Below are 15,849 nucleotides of genomic sequence, written 5' to 3'. Positions count from 1 at the left end.
ACATGGATCCTCAGTAAACTAAAGATAGCCCTTGTAGGGTATTTAAAAACATAAACTATAATGGAAAAGAATCCAGAAAAGAATATGTATGTAACTGAATCACTTTGCTGTACACCAGAAACTAACACAACATTGTCAGTCAACTATACTTCAATTTAAAAAAAAAAATGAAGTAAAAAAAAAGACATAGATACTGTTATCATTTAGATTTAAGGATTGCTCCATACTCAGTGCTGCTCTCTAAGAGTTGAAGTGAAGCTGGAAAGACAAATGCCTAAATGGAATTTGTCCCAGCTGTGAACTCCTATTCTAGATCCCGAAGTTGTTTGCGGCTCTACCACTTTTAACCAGCTAACTGCCTGTTTTTATTCTGCTCTTATGTGGCAACCTTTCTTCTGAAACTCTTGTCATCTCATTTTAGCAGAAGTGAAAATATTAGCAAAGTGGTTAGTGGCCAAGACAGAAATAGACTCCAGGAATCTGTGTCCTTTCTCTTGCCATACCTGCTAGAGCATGGTTCCTCCCTGGCCTGAAGACTCAATGTTTCCAACTCTACCAGACGGCAATCTAACAGTCAACTGGTTTCTTCTTGCTACTGAAAGTTTGTCTTATTCTTAAATGTTTTGAACAGTTTTCCTTTACATGTGATTTTGCATTAAACAGCACAGAGCTTGGTCAATCTGATGTCAGCAAATGCCTTGCTCTGAAGAAATTAATCAACAAAGATCCACAAGGCTGTGAGTTTTCACGTTGAGAGCCTTTTATGTGGTAGAACCAGTGTAGGCTACAGGGCCAGACAGATCTGGTTTGAATCCGGCTCTTCTACGTGCTGTTTGGTCTGAGAAAATTGCTCAACTTCTGTAAACCTCAGTTTCCTCATCTTCAAAACGAAGATTATAATGTTTACTCCACCGAGGTGAGGATGAAATGAGCTAATGTATGTAAAGTGCTTGGTACAGGGTCTGATGCATAGGAAGTGCTCAGTAGATGTTAGTTTCCCCCCTTCTCCTTTCCCTCCTTTAGAAGCACATAAAATCTCATAACATTTACGCTGTAGGTAGAAAGATAAGAATAACACAGATGACATAACTAGAGAAAAATTCTCGTACTGAATTACTTGGTACTGATTCTAGAGTGGGGATATCCAGAACTGAGAAGTCAGTGGCAGCCAGCATAGTTAGGAAAGATTTCATGGAAGAGGGAAGATTTGAACTGGCCCCGGAAAGGTGGAAACTTAAAGAAGAGTAAAGGAGGATATTTCAGACTGGGGCACTTAGCCCGAGTGAGCGAACCACGAGAAATACAGAGATAGAATATAGAGGTCTCCAGCCTCAATTTTTTCACTGGGAAAACTGAAGTGGATAGAATAAAGAGCTAATATTTGTTAGGCACCTGTTAGGTATTAGGCACTGTCTTAAGTGCTTTATATGTCAACTCATTTATCCCCACAATAGGTATGATTGTTGTCCCAATTACAGAGTTGAAGAAAGGCAGAGAGAGATTAAGTATCCTACCTGAAACTCTCCAGCCAGTAGGTGGGAGAACTGAGATAGAAACCCAGGAGGTTTGACTGCAGAGCCCACCCTTCTAACACACAACAGCTGCCTCAGCTATTTTTCAGCTTCCCTCACTAGGTAGTTAGGGTCAGCTAAGACCATTCTGTGAACAAACTCTGAAAAATTTAAAATATCATACTCGTGGAAAATGGCATGATCGTTCTTGGTAATGACGTCATGTGAGAGGTGAACATGATCATAGGTGAATAACTGAAAGTGAGGAAGGAAGGAATTCAGGATGGAACTCACGTGATATTGGTCATGTTTAGCAGCACATGCGCCTCACCACCCTCTGTAGCAACTCAGAGGTCTGACACCACCTCACATTTGCTCTTGGGTCGGTGCTCCAGGTGGCCAGTCCCAAGCCACCAGAGTGGGTACTGGAGACTGCAGACCTCTTTGTCATCTGGCACTGAGTGTGATCTGCCCTTGGCCAGGGTATCTGTTTTATGGGCCTATAGCTTGTGATCGGTAGTTGGCTTGTTAGTGGCCGTGATGGGAGATCTCCACCCCAAGGGAGATCTCCACCCCAAGGGCATTGCCATGGAAGGAAGTCCGTTCCTACTCACCATGTAAATATTTAGCCATTTTAATGTATTTGTTCTGGGCCTATTCTTCTTGTGTCTCTCCTATGTTGACTCTGTTTAATCGAAGTTGATTATTGTTTGCCTTTATTGATATCATGTATTTAAGTATAGACATAGACAACATTGCTTCAGCTCCCAACCTCCCCCCACCTTTTGTTTTTAAATAACACCTTACACAATATCCCTTCCTTGAGGACGTCAAATAAATAGTTTTGTTCAAGAGCATATCTGATGAGGCTGCTGCCTTGGAAATTTGTTCCTAGGCAGACCTTTTGACCTCCTTTTGAACAGATAGTGAGTGACCTTTGCTCCCATTTTATGCCACAGATTCACTCTGGAGACAGAGTTGAATGCACACGTCCAGTTACTGAGTTTGGAGAGCCCTTGGTTAGGCTGCCATTTGCCTCCGTGAAATAGAGAAACAAGGAGTCAGACCACTGTTGGCATATCCTCCTTTGGAGGTTCCTCAGAGGCCCCTCTGGGCTTCAGCTCCTCCCTCCTATAAGCCACTAACAGTGTGGTGGGGCTGGAGAATAGCCAGGTCAGTGTTTATCAGGCTGGACTCCCCCAAGAACCATATTTTCAGATTCCCAGGGAGCAAGTGACTCAACAGAAGTGTTTTCTTGGTCTCAAATGAGTCTAAGGAGGGGAAATTGGTTAATAGCAGCCGTCTGTGATGGACAGATCACAAAGCTGTGTCTTTCTAATCCTCTTTGCAAATCAAAGGGAGGGGAATCCCCAGAGACCAGGCGTACACGTGAATAGAAAGCACCCCCAAGTAACAAAAACACCTAAAAAGGTCAGCAGAAACTCAGGGGGTTGTTGGAAATTCACCTCCCCTGCCTTTTTGTGGGGCTCGGTGGGCAGTAAGGGTGCGGGCGAAGACAACCAAACAAACTCCACACAAAAGGCACTCGGCCACGGGAAAGGCTACAGTGCAATGAAGGCTGGTAGGAAGGTTTCTTCCATGTCCGTGAACCTCAGGGTCATCTGACAAGCGGCCTTGTTCTTTTCCAAGCCCTGGCTGACCGGAGACTTTTTTGTTCCCATGCTAACTGCAGAACTGCCCCCAGTTGGAGTATGCACCATTTGAAGCCACTGTGAGTGCACTGTCGCCGTTCACCAGTGGTGCGTGTTGTTTCCTGCAGCGGGCCTCACATCACTGACAGGATGCCGCCGAGCTTGGGTTGAAGGTGGAAACAGCACACCAACCTGCTGTTTGTGGCCCCGTTACAACTGTCGCCCCATCTGAGGCCCGGAACCAACACGTGTTAACCTCAGCCCCATTGGGGCCAGTGGAACAGCGAGCCGACAGTGGAAGCCGAGCGCTTCACGCCTACATCTACGGCACAATAGCTGCCGGCCCGGGGTTTCCACTACATCCTCTTGCATGCGTACCCCAGGAGAAGTAGGCCAAGGAGAAAGCCACCCTGTGGTGCCGCGCTGTTCTCTTGTGTGTTTCTTTTGGCCAAAATGGCAGACACAGTTCTGCCTCAGTGCATTGTCTCTAAACAGTGGTCGAGGCAATGGCTACAATGAGGTGAAAGCAGTATTATCATCCATCCCTTTGTGATTGAGTGAGTGTGTGTTTGTGCAAAGCCGAGGAGATTCTTTTCTCTTCCTCCATCTATGTTGCCTCATACTGGGCCAATATCTGCTTTAAGGACTCTCCTACTAGCTTTACCTGTGAATTTCACAATGAAATCTACAACAGAGGTTTTCTTCTTCAGGTCTGTTATAAGAGGTGTGGATTTTATCAAGATTGAAAGTATCCTCACCATAAACACAAAATTATTTAAAGTTATCTCCCTTATTCTTTTTTTCCCCTCCTATCTTCCTCAGGCACTGCCAATTGGTTCTATGTAAGATGGATTTCCTAAGGTTGGACATGATGAGAATCAATGATAGTGGTGGAATTTTAAGGACAGCACTAATGCTAATGTGGTTTGAAACATTTTTCATAGTGGGCTGCTACCTTTATGGTCATAATACACTCATTTTCTTCATGTCTTTTATGGACTCACTTTTAGGTACAGAGAGGTTAGGAGCCTTTCCCAAAATTGCACAGCAGTTTAGTGACAGAGCCAGAAATAAAAGGCAGGCTTCCTAACTTCCACAATAATCTTTTCTTCAAGCCAAATTGAAGTTTGGTCCTTTTACCACAAATATTTCGAAAGGAAAATCCCCTGTAGCCTTTCAGATTTTCCCAGAAAACAGTTGTCACGCAGACCTTCAAGATGGAAATAGCAGGCTGGAATACTAAACCCCTATCAGTTCTTTATTCTAGAGCTGACAGTTGATATTCTCTGGGCTGAAGCTAAAGAAAAACGATTTCTTTTTTTCATAATGGAACGATTTATAATTTTCCAGAGCTTGGCAAAACTAAGCCAGTGAAGAGTAAAACCAGATTTGTGATACTCACACTCTAAAATATTTGGTCTGACTTTTCCTCAAATATTGGATATTTCCTTTCAAAGCTGGAAGTGACCGGAAGGGAGGAGGTGGGGAATAGTCAGGGGAGAGGTGTGAGTCTGCAAGTATGGCTGTCTACACCTGCTTTTGGGGGGAGTTACCCTGTTCCCACACTGCACCCAGAGCACCCCTCTCGCCCTTCTTGGCCTTCTACCTCTGCCTCTCGCCCTCGCCTGTTTTCTTCTCCCCATCCCCCATTTCCCTCCCACGCCCGGCTCCTATTCAGCAGATAGGCTGGGGCAGACACCGTCATGGTTGGGAAGCATGAGGAGAGGATGGTGAAAACCACTCCAGGGCCTTTCTCTCAAGCCTTGGTGATGAAAGGACTCAATGAACCTTACCAATTTCTCACAGGAAAATTCCGGCCTCTGTCTCCTTAAGAGCAAGGCATTCAGTAACCCTTAACCGAGCCAGGATTAAAACTCAGAATTTCTGACTTATTCAAGGCCTGTGTTTAGATAGAAAGGCTCCATCACTGTCATACCTGGCAATTAGGATCATTTTAGATACCAAAAGTAACATTTTAAAAAAGCGTACCTTAAGCAGATAGGTCATTTTTTTATACTAAAATAATATTGGTATAAAAATAAGATCTTACGGAAAAATCCGAACATTTTTTGCCTTCAAAACCTATGAAAAGCAGAGCTCTGTCATATATATATATATATATATATATATATATATATATATATATATTGTATTTGGAGAAAGGTTTGGTTACAGTCACTTTATTTTTTTTCATTGAAGTGTAGTTGATTTACAATATTGTGTTAGTTGCAGGTGTACAGCAAAGCGATTCGGTTATACATCTATATATGTGTATACATGTATATTCTTTTACAAAAAGTTCTGTTCCATTACAGTTCAGAGCCCTGTCAACCTGAGAGTGCTAGGTTTGACAGCAGGTAGGCAGTTTGGGGGCAGAGGCAGCCCTGAGGTCTCTCTCTGTCATTCAACTGATGCCCTTTCTCTGGCTGGCCAGGTTATCCAGTGGGCTGCCTGTTTCCTTGGGAGCTGTGAGTATAAGGATAATCACCGCACCTAGCCCTTCAGGCTTAGTTAAAGTGGTCTTGAGACTTCTCTGATTCTCTGTGTTAGGCTGTAGCAGGTTTCTAGCAGGGAATGGGTGGGAGGGAGGAGAAAGCAGATGTCCTTCTGGGCATAAAAATGCCCCCCGAGATGCCTGAGGTTGCCTCGTGATTCCTCTAGCCCAGGAATCCTTAAACTCGGTCGCACCAAGGACATGAAGAGCTTTAGTTTTCAAGCCTCCTGTGGGTTTCGGAAGTGACCAGCCACATGCATCTGAAGCCACCGAAAGCCACTAAAAAGACCGGCAGAATTGGGCTAGGATTGCCTCAAATGCTTGACACTTCCGTAGAAGCTGGAGCTACTTGGTTTGTGGTTATTTATTAACGTCAGAGTATGAAAGGACTCTTGTCACAGGATTGGGCTTGTTACAATGTAGCATTTTCATAATCTTTTAATGTATTTCTAGGTGTTAGATCCCTTTGTTCGTTACTTATATTAGATTGAATTCTGGAGACCAGGGCATCAAGGCCTGGACCTGTCTGTGGCTCTGGGCTGAGAGTTCCTGGCTCTCCTCTCCTCTGCCCAGTGCTGTCTTAGGAGGGAGAGTGGGCAGGGAGGCCTGTAGACCCCCTTTCTTATCTAGACTATTAATCTCAGGCAGATGACTCTAGTTCACTCTCTGGAAGGCGGGGATTACAAAATTTGCCTCTCACCTGCCTCCACAGAAAGCTGAATGAGGGCATGTGCTATATTCTTAGGTCCTTAAAAGAATCTGACTTATAAATATTGAGTTATTGTTTTGTTGACCATGAATCTCTCTTCTGCTGACCGAACAGGGCCAGATATCCCATTCCAACTTATTCTATTCCTGATTGACCACAAACTCCCTCTTTGTCACCTCCCAAGGGTCAAATAAAAGGAGGCTGTTTATCAAAAGCTGGACCTTTAGGCCTGACAGTTCCCTACTTTGATTTCTCCAGGGCTGTCCCACTTTCTCTTCTCTCCACCATTTTCCACTGGGCTGGAATATACTAAGTGGCTGCTCATGGAGCTCCCAACAGAGATTCGTCTTTAATGCTTCAGTGTAGGGTAGATCAGACTAGACACATACAGAGGCCCCTTAAGGCAGGATTTATCTTGGACCAGGGGCAGGAGACATGCATGGGGTGTGGGTATAGCCTAAATTAGTCTGGTCCTAGTGTAGCTGAAGAAAGATGTGCCAACTGAAGGCAGGTGGTCCACAGTGGACACAGAGATTAGTGGGGAGCCAGGCTCAATTGGTCAGTGGACTCCAGCTCACCAGTCCCCTGACCCTGGAGGCTGATGGTTCTTCTGACCAGTGTATTCTGCTCCTTCCCCCTTAACCTCTAGCTATTTGCTTTCGGAAGCTACCTTTTTGATACTTAGTGGAAAAGAGTCATATGTTTTTGTTTGTTTGTGTGTTGGCTAGGTTTTCATCCCCAGGACCTTCTGCCTTCTGACCAAAATGACATTCATTCCCAACCATCTGCCTTACTAGTTCTTCTGGTCTTTAACTGCTTCCTGTTTTTCCATCTCCTCTCTAGCTTATAAGAGAAGCCCTGCTCTCTCTGAAGGCGGGGCCTATTAGGTTATTTATGAATCTGTACTCTGAAGTTTATTCTTCTTTGAGAGCTTCATTGTTCCCTTGAACTGAGCTTAGGTGTTGAACTACAGTGCACAGAAGGGTCGAGTAGGATGCATTTAGGGAAGTTGAATGATGCAAGGGAAACTTAGAACCCAGGGGCAAACTTAGGATCCCCCCCCCATTTTGCCTTGGGAGGGGAGCACTAAAAATGAGACTCAAGGTATATGTGACATGATATGAGGAGTCATTTCCTATTCATGTGTACCTGAAGCATCCTACAACCTGCCGGCTTTGCAAGGAAGCCCTGGGAGTGAGCGGTCTCTCCATATACAGAGTTGCATGGAGTTAACAGTTACTTTATACAATGTAGAGGGCTGCCTGTTTCCCCTCAGTAGGTAGATGGTCTTCTGTTGCCTGAAGAGTAAACTAAGCTGAATTCCATTTTCTCCTGGCTTCAGATGTAAAGATGTAATCACTACCATCAAAAAAACAAAAGCAAAATTTCCCCTTAGTCCAAGAATCTCACTCTAGCCTTTGGATTTGAAATTGATGGTAGTAGCAGGAAGGGGGGTGGAGTGTGTTGTATGTTTTTAATAAGTCATACTTCTAGAGAAATGGCAAAAATAGCATGCACTTTCAATTAAATTTTTATGCTTTTTGAGCATATCACCGGCAAATATTTGTTCTTTGTCATCAGCGTACTATATGTTGTACAAAAGGGAAGCAGGCATGAGTTTTCTTTCTCAACAAGCAAGGTATAAAATCAGCAAAGACAGTGATGGAGGTTAACATTTAAGCATTTCCCATTGGCCAGGCACTATGCTCAGGACTTTATATGCATTATCCAGTTTACTCCTCAAAACCCTGTGAGTTAAGAATTACACCCAGAGAGTTGTGAAACTTGCTCCACATCACATAGTAAGTGGTGGAACCCAGGATCTGAACTCACGTTTGTTTGACTCCAAAGCCCTCAGCCTAATCATTGTGCACGCTGCTCCCGCACAAATTTAGTACCAAGTGTCGGAAGCCTTCATCTTTCCAGTGGAGCAGAGCAGCCCGAAAGACCCTCTGAAGTGTCAGTCAGAACTCATTTTTGGAAAGCAGATAGTGTTAAGACTCTGTTTATAATGTGTAATAGTATTTGATAAGTTATTTTAGGAGTGTAGTTTTCATGTGTCCAGATTGCCTCAGAGGGCAACACATCTATAGGCTTCTGCCCAAGTCATGATTATTTGTAATCAATGCTATTTGGAAATATCTCCATTTTATCATTTTGCTGATCACAGATTTAGAAAATCACAACAATTCAGCAAGAGCAACCCCCTGAGTTTGGTTGCTGTGTATCCCTTCAGCAATTTGGCTTTCAGACTCATGATAAAAAGAGAGTGGATTATTAGCAAAACCACTTAGGAGCTTGTTCTTTTGCCATTGGAGAGTACAAATGGCTTCTTCTGCATCTACTCTTGCATTGGAAGTGGCACCGGGGGTGGGTATCTTTGGAGGCACATCTGTAGTTTGGTTTTAGGCTCAGCAGGGTATCATCTTGTTAGCTATGGACAATAGAGCCATCATCTCAGTATAAGTTTCCATTGTAGGACCAGGGAAATAATAATAAAATTGAGAAAAAGTGGTCTGAATATCTTAGTAAATGTCTTATCTTTTAACTTGCAAGTTTCTAGAGAAGACACACAGAGCCTTCACCTCTTTCTTTTCCCCTGTGTACATGGTGACATGCTTTGCATGGCTGGTATTCAATAATTATTTTTCTCATTACTGTTACTATATCACTAGTGTTCTAGTCATTTTCACCAAACCACCTTTTAGAAGAATTCCCCCCAAAATAGAGCTTACATGTCTAGATCTCCTGAAGCTTCACTTTTTTTTTTTTTTTAACTGCGACAGATACATTATTTTCTTCACTGGGAGAAAAATCACATGGTATTCTCAAAACAATGCCGGTTTCTTACTGGTCTTGCTTTAAATAATTACTATCGTTTTCTTACTGAGATTTTTACACAAATTCTTTGAAACTAAGTTAAGCTTAGGAAGGACTGAGACTGGTAGAAATGATCAGGTACTGAATTATATACCGTGATGTAGAGAATTGTGATTTCATGTTCTGTTGTTAGATCCAATGATCTGAAGGATGTGGCATATACTTTATTAGTAATTTATTAACCTATATAACATTCTTCTTAAGGAAATAATAGCAACAACAATGGCTTACATTTACTGGATATTTATCACGTGCCAGACACTATATTAAATACCTTACATTGATTATCTCATTCAATTCTCGTAATGGTTCTATATGATAGGTGTTATTTTACCTATGAACAGATGAAGCTCAAAGATTCAAGTAACTTTCCCAAGGTTCACAGTGTCACAGTCAGAATTTGAACCCAGTTTTATTGAACACCAAAGCCCGTACCCTATATAATAAAGAGGAAAATGAACATAATTGCTTATTCTTGCTCCTGAATATGAGTATTTATTTCTTAAAAGAGCAGGCTTTTATTTGGCCATTTCCAGCCATTTTAATTGAAAGACTTATCATATGTGATTCTTACCAGTCCAGATGAAAATGAGCAATACAAAAGCATAGGAAGGATGAGATTAGCAAATACTCAGTGGAATACTGCAATATCCGGTCATCGCTGCAGAGTAGCTGGGGATTCACACGAGCCTAGTTGACACACAAAGACCTTGGACAGGCTGTCTTTGTTAATAGAGTACTTCACTTCTTTTCCTGACCCTGCCATCGTGCTCCCCTCTCAGCCCCCAATTAAGCTGCCATTGGCATAGGATTTATAACGTGTCATTGGTCCATTCAAGAGACAGCGACAGAGGTGTGGCTGAAAAGCTGGACAGTAAAGAATGGAGACAATTTCCATTTCTGCTCCAATCAGGGTGGCAGCAAAACCATAGCTGACCCTTGGGACAGACCACGACGATTTGGCTAGTTGCATATTCCAGGTACCAAATGCCTAGTTTTTCAGAAGTTACGTTTCCTCTGAGGGACCAAGATGGTTCACCAAGATGCCCACGATGGGAACACCTCAAATCTTGAGAAATGATTGTAACGTTAGTCTTGCTGCAGTTTTCCAGGAGAGAATCTGTGTTTTGTTCTTCCTTTAGGCTTCTAAACAATAGAGCAAATTTTATAAATGAGGATTTTTTTTTTTTTTTTTGTGGTACGCGGGCCTCTCACTGTTGTGGCCTCTCCCGTTGCGGAGCACAGGCTCCGGACGCGCAGGCTCAGCGGCCATGGCTCACGGGCCCAGCCGCTCCGCGGCACGAGGGATCTTCCCGGACCGGGGCACGAACCCGTGTCCCCTGCATCGGTAGGCGGACTCTCAGCCACTGCGCCACCAGGGAAGCCCTAAATGAGGATTTTTTAAGGAAAAGAATAATTTCTTGATGGAGCCACATGTAAAAATATTGTGTGGAAATAAATCATGTGGATTAGGTAACTTTAGAGTCCTTTCTAGGAATTTTAAATGTTATGAACTTTACTTTGTATAGGTCGGATTCTATTAATTTGTGTTTTAAATACATAGTGAGACTTTGGAATTCTTTTGTTAGAATTCAACTTACTGAAAAGAAGAAGAGTGCTATTCCTTTAGAGATGAATTTTATTCTAATTTCGCAAATTTGGAAATAAAATTCTGACTTTCCAGTTAACAAGGGAAGAAGCCCCAGGCACCCAGATGTTAAATTATTGCTTTTCTTCAGCGCTAGTCGTATTGTATGTTGTGAATATAATTTAAAAATGATAAAGTGTGCACGTATTCATCTTAATTCTCTGGTTGGCCTTCTATTATTCAGGTAATATGGCGACACTTCTCTGTCCCAATTTACTCAGCATTTAGAAAGAATTGATTAGTGGTTTAAGCTCTGAAAAAAGTCAGTCTGTTTCCTCGGTCTTCTGTGATTTGAATGACCTGGAGGCGTTGCCAGATAGTTCTGGCCTAAAGATAAAACTGATGCAAGTCAGAGCTGGGGTTTTCCTACCTGCGTACTTATCAGTCTTCCCCTAAACTACAGCCTTTTGATAGCTCTAATAATTAATTTGGTCTTCTCTCTTCTCCCTTCCCTCCGCCTTCTCCTTGTCTGTTCACAGGTTATCTTGACGAATCAAATTACAACCCATCTGAGTGGAGCCCTAGCTTCTCAGGCAGACCTGGTGTCTCCAGCTGATGATTTGTCCCTGTCTGAAGGTAAGGGATCTGTCTTAGAGGGGCTGAAACTTGACACTGACATACGGCTCCGCCACTGCCTCTCTGCCTTCTGCTGAGAACTGAGACACACAGCTAACAGGCCCTGGCCAGTGAACCCAGCCGGAGCCTGGCGATATAGGCTTGGCCCCCTTTCCTGGCATCTGATCCCTTATATTTGGAGAGTGTGTTGCTCTGGCTCTATAAGTGAGCTTCCTTTTTCACCTGAGTGAATCATCTTCACAGGCATCTATCACCTCCACCTAAGGCTCGTCACTCCTCTGTAGGTTCTTTTGGGTCCTCAGCATGAGGGCTGGTGAACTGCTAAATGACTTTGTTTTTGAGACTGTTGCTCAAATGTTGGCTTTACCCATGGTCATACAGCAATTTAACCTTTTGTTTGTGCTGGGTACTTTTGGACTGGCTAAAAGTGTACACCAGTATCATGTACTGGAGACGTGGCGTTCCCAATCAGCTTTACAGAAGGATTAAGAAAAACTAGCCACGTTGGTAAATCTGCAAAATTTTCTCCACCCTCCCATGCCAGCAAAGGTCAGACTGGCTCTGGTTTATGTAGCTAGGGGAATTACACCACTGAGCCAGTGGGTGGTTTCTAGTTTTACTGAAAGTTCTTACTTGACATTTCTGAGTTCTGCTAGTTGTAGTCTGATTGCTTTCACGGCAGTATGCTGTGGGCCTGGGTGGATGAGCATAGCTGTTCCAGGCCCCTCTGCACTTTCCATTTTCTGAGAATTATTCATGGTGGAATATATGGGACCTCTAGGGCTAGCAAGGCTCCTGACTGCCCAGGTGGTTTTCCATGGATTGGCCTTGGATTATGGTCTCAAAAATTGCAAGGACCACATCCCTGCTTCTCAGCAGTGTTTTTCAGAGTGAAACAAATTACTTATTTATAACAACTGTAGAGTGCTCTGTGTACCACCCTCAGTGGTATTTCCACACTCAGTGATGCATTGTCATTCCCGCTAAAAAGCTGAAACATCAGTTTTCGTTCCCTCCATACACTTCCTTCATCATCAAGTCTGCTTGGTTGTCCTTTCCAAATATATCTGTGCCCTCTTTTTTGTGAGTTGTATTGTGATCAGCTGACTTATTAAAAACTCACACTTGGATAATGTTAATAAATTCCAAAATGGCCTTCCCAACTCCAGCCTCTCCCATGTACATCTTACACTACCAAATTAAACTTCCCCATTTCTGGCTTCCTTTTACTGTGTCAGTCTCCTACTCAGGAATCTTGACGTTGTTTTAGCCCATTTCCTGAGAATGGGCAAAAAGCAACAAGCTGATTTTAAAATATTCAGGAATTTGTGGCTTGTTAGCTTGCAGTCAACCAGGGTGGAAGTATTTACACCATGGAAATCAGCAAATGCTGAAAATCAGGTTTTTTTCTGTTCTCTTGTGTGGACCAGTTTCCCCAAAAATACGCTAGATTAAGTTGATGCTTCTTAACTCTTTGTAGTCTGTCCTTTCCTTCCTCTGCACCCTCTGTGAAGCTCCTCCAGCAAGTATGCTGACCTTCTGCCTGCTCTCCTGAGCCCTGGCTCCGTGCCTCTGCAGAGACAGCTCACCCTTCTAGAACAGCATTTCCCTTTTTCACTCCTACCTCTTCGTTTCTTCCCAAATCCTCCCACTCCTTCGAGGTTTATTTAAAGACCACCTCTTCACGTATGGACACCAAGGGGGAAAAATGGGGGTGGGGGGTGGGGGTGGTGGGATGAACTGGGAGATTGGGGTTGACATATATACACTAATATGTATAAAATGGATAACTAGTAAGAACCTGCTGTATTAAAAAATAAATAAAAGAAAATTCAAAAAAAAAAAGACCACCCCTTCCACAAAACCTCCTTTCCTGTTCCAGTCTGCCTTGGTCTCACTCTCTCTTCTTCCTCTGTGGCCCTTCTACCAGATCAGCAATAGACAGAAAAGATTAAAAAAAAAAAAAGAAATTAACTTTTCATGGTTTCCCCACCAGATTAAGGTCACAGGCTCTCTTGTATTCTTTTTGTTGTGCCTGAATGACCAGCAAAGTTCTAGGTACGTAGTAGGCAGTAAATAAATGCTGAACCAGTACCATAGTAAATGCTTTGTAACAACAGTGAACCATGAGAATCACATAAAGACCTATGAACGTGATTAAAAATTATTATTATAAGTATTACACACGTACACACACATTTATTCAGTTCCAAGGAGGAGACCAGAAGAGACTATCTTGTTTCCTTATCTGAAAGCCAATAAGTAAGAGTACTTTTCTTTGTCCTGGCTTCCTGGTTTATCTCAAGCAAAGAAGAGAAGCAAAACAGATATAAAGGAAATTGCTTTGTGGCTACAGTGTAACCGCTTCAAAAAAATGGTAAAGTCCTGTTCATGGCCAAGGGAGAGTCACCAGCTCATCCTTAGACAACTTTTTCTTATTATGAAACCCAAGGGAGAATGGAAGCAATTGAGTTTTCTAGATCTTTTCCTTCCATAGCTAAGCAGATAAAGAGTCTATAGAATTTTTTTCTGAAGCCTATAATGAAGTTCCTTACCAGCGAATGAAAAAAAATAATAAATTTCTTAGAACACTTATACCTATTCAAATATATTGCAGTGGTTGTTAATGTTGCTACGATTAAAATGTACAAATCTCTCTGTTGTTGTAAGCATGCGTTGTATCATCAGCTTTGCCCTTGTGTTATAGCTCTGTGATCTTGGGCAGCTCTTTTAATCACTTTGGGCCTCAGTTTTTTCTGTTAAATTACAGACAGGTTGAGTATAAGATGGCTGAAGTCTTTTCTAGCTCTGACTCTGTCAGATTGTGATGTGGGTCTGAAGGTCAGGAGTGTTCACTTGGTGATGGGGTTTTAAAATTCTGATTTACAGGGTGGGAAGAGTGACCTTGTCGTCCTAGATTAAACATAATGGAAAGGAGCCTCAGAAATCTTAGCACTGATACATCAGCGTACCTCTAACAGCCCCCCCTCCCCATACTGCTGTCTCTCTCTCTCTGTAAACACTTCTGGGCTTGTCTGTCTGTCTCTTGCTCTCTCTACCCTCTCTCGCACGCAAACATGTACACTACAAGTGTGTGCAAGCTGGTGAGAGTGAGAAACACACTGTGATGGGCTGAGCCCAGGGTTCACCCTGTCCTGTAATAGATTTCAGCTGCAAGAGCAGAGGGCACGGCTTAAACAGCGCTCCCTTGAAAACAGTTGCGGGGTGAGAACAAGCGACCAAGAGCAGCCAGTGAGAAAATGATCCGAGTTGACCCGAGAGAAGTACCCAGCAGGGGCTGATGCGGGGAAATGAAGTTCCTTCTGCTCTGACTCAGAGCAGGGGATACGAGTGACCTGGCCCAACTGAGAGATCTCTTCCACACCAGCGGATCCTGTACTATTAATATCTACCAGCTGCAGGCCCAGAGCATCCCCCTGCTGAGATCAAAGAGTTCCTATCTTAGCTGGAACAAGGTCATCTGCACAGGGCTGTAAAAGCGAGCCCTGGCTGGCTGCGGGGACCTCGACGGGGGAGGAGAAGGCAGGAGATGGGGAGGTGTTCTCTCACGCTCCTTTAATCTCGGCTGACCAGCTGTTGCACTCCCAGTGTTTGTAAAGTTGAGAGTTCTTTGTTTTTGTGTTGCTGGGGCTTTTTTTCCTTATTAAATTTGTGCCTGGGTTGTTGCTTGGATTATGTAGACCTAAGTTCACTGCTAGGGTCCACGGTCTGATTCCCTTTGAGGATTCATTCCCCCAGTGAATTATTCAGCTCCCAGTTGGGAGGGCCAAAGAAGGGAGAAGTGGACACCAAAGGACTCCCCCGCCATTGCTCCTACCCATAGCTTTGTGTCCTGAGAAGGCATGAGAGGGCAAATGGAATTTTTCCTATTTCGTTAAAATAACTCCTCATACGTGCAAGTGTGCTTGTCAGTTTTCAGCGTGCCTTTCACAGACATTATTTTCTTCCTGTGGGGGAATGGACCGGCTGAGACTTATGCAGATTGACCAAAGTTATATTGTGAACCCAAGGGCAGAAATCAGGATTTTTGACTTTATGATCTACATTGTTCCTGACCAGGCACTGTGAGTCAAACTATTTTCTTCTTTGGTGTTTTGCTCTGTTGACAGAAACTCAGGCGTGTAGGTTATTATGAAGTTCAGTGTCTGGTTACTTACTAGGTTATTGTGACTGTTCTGTGACCAGGGACATGTTTCTTATATGCCCTTGACATTTCTTCCCGGTGTTCGTCGAAGATGCTAAGGATGATTGGATCTCAGTCATAGTGATCAGTAGAGAAAGGATCTAACAGTCCAGCTGGCCTAAGACACCATGTCCTATTCTGAAGTCACCTGGGATTTGAGCAGAAAGGACTGGCT

At 43.3% G+C, this 15,849-nt stretch overlaps 1 protein-coding gene across 1 annotated transcript in view; it reads left to right on the top strand.

Annotated features, from left to right (window-relative positions):
* Nucleotides 1-15,849, top strand: part of RAD51B (RAD51 paralog B) — a 610,290-nt gene that overhangs the window by 441,060 nt on the left and 153,381 nt on the right. The window contains exon 8 of the mRNA XM_060140648.1: nt 11,374-11,470. Within this exon, the coding sequence (XP_059996631.1) occupies nt 11,374-11,470 (97 nt within the window). The remainder of the gene's footprint in view (nt 1-11,373; nt 11,471-15,849) is intronic.

This window comes from Lagenorhynchus albirostris, chromosome 1 (assembly GCF_949774975.1).
Source record: "Lagenorhynchus albirostris chromosome 1, mLagAlb1.1, whole genome shotgun sequence".
Classification (NCBI taxonomy): Eukaryota; Metazoa; Chordata; class Mammalia; order Artiodactyla; family Delphinidae; genus Lagenorhynchus; species Lagenorhynchus albirostris.
Note: the sequence above shows the minus strand (reverse complement) of the source record. Positions and strands in the feature narration are given on the sequence as shown.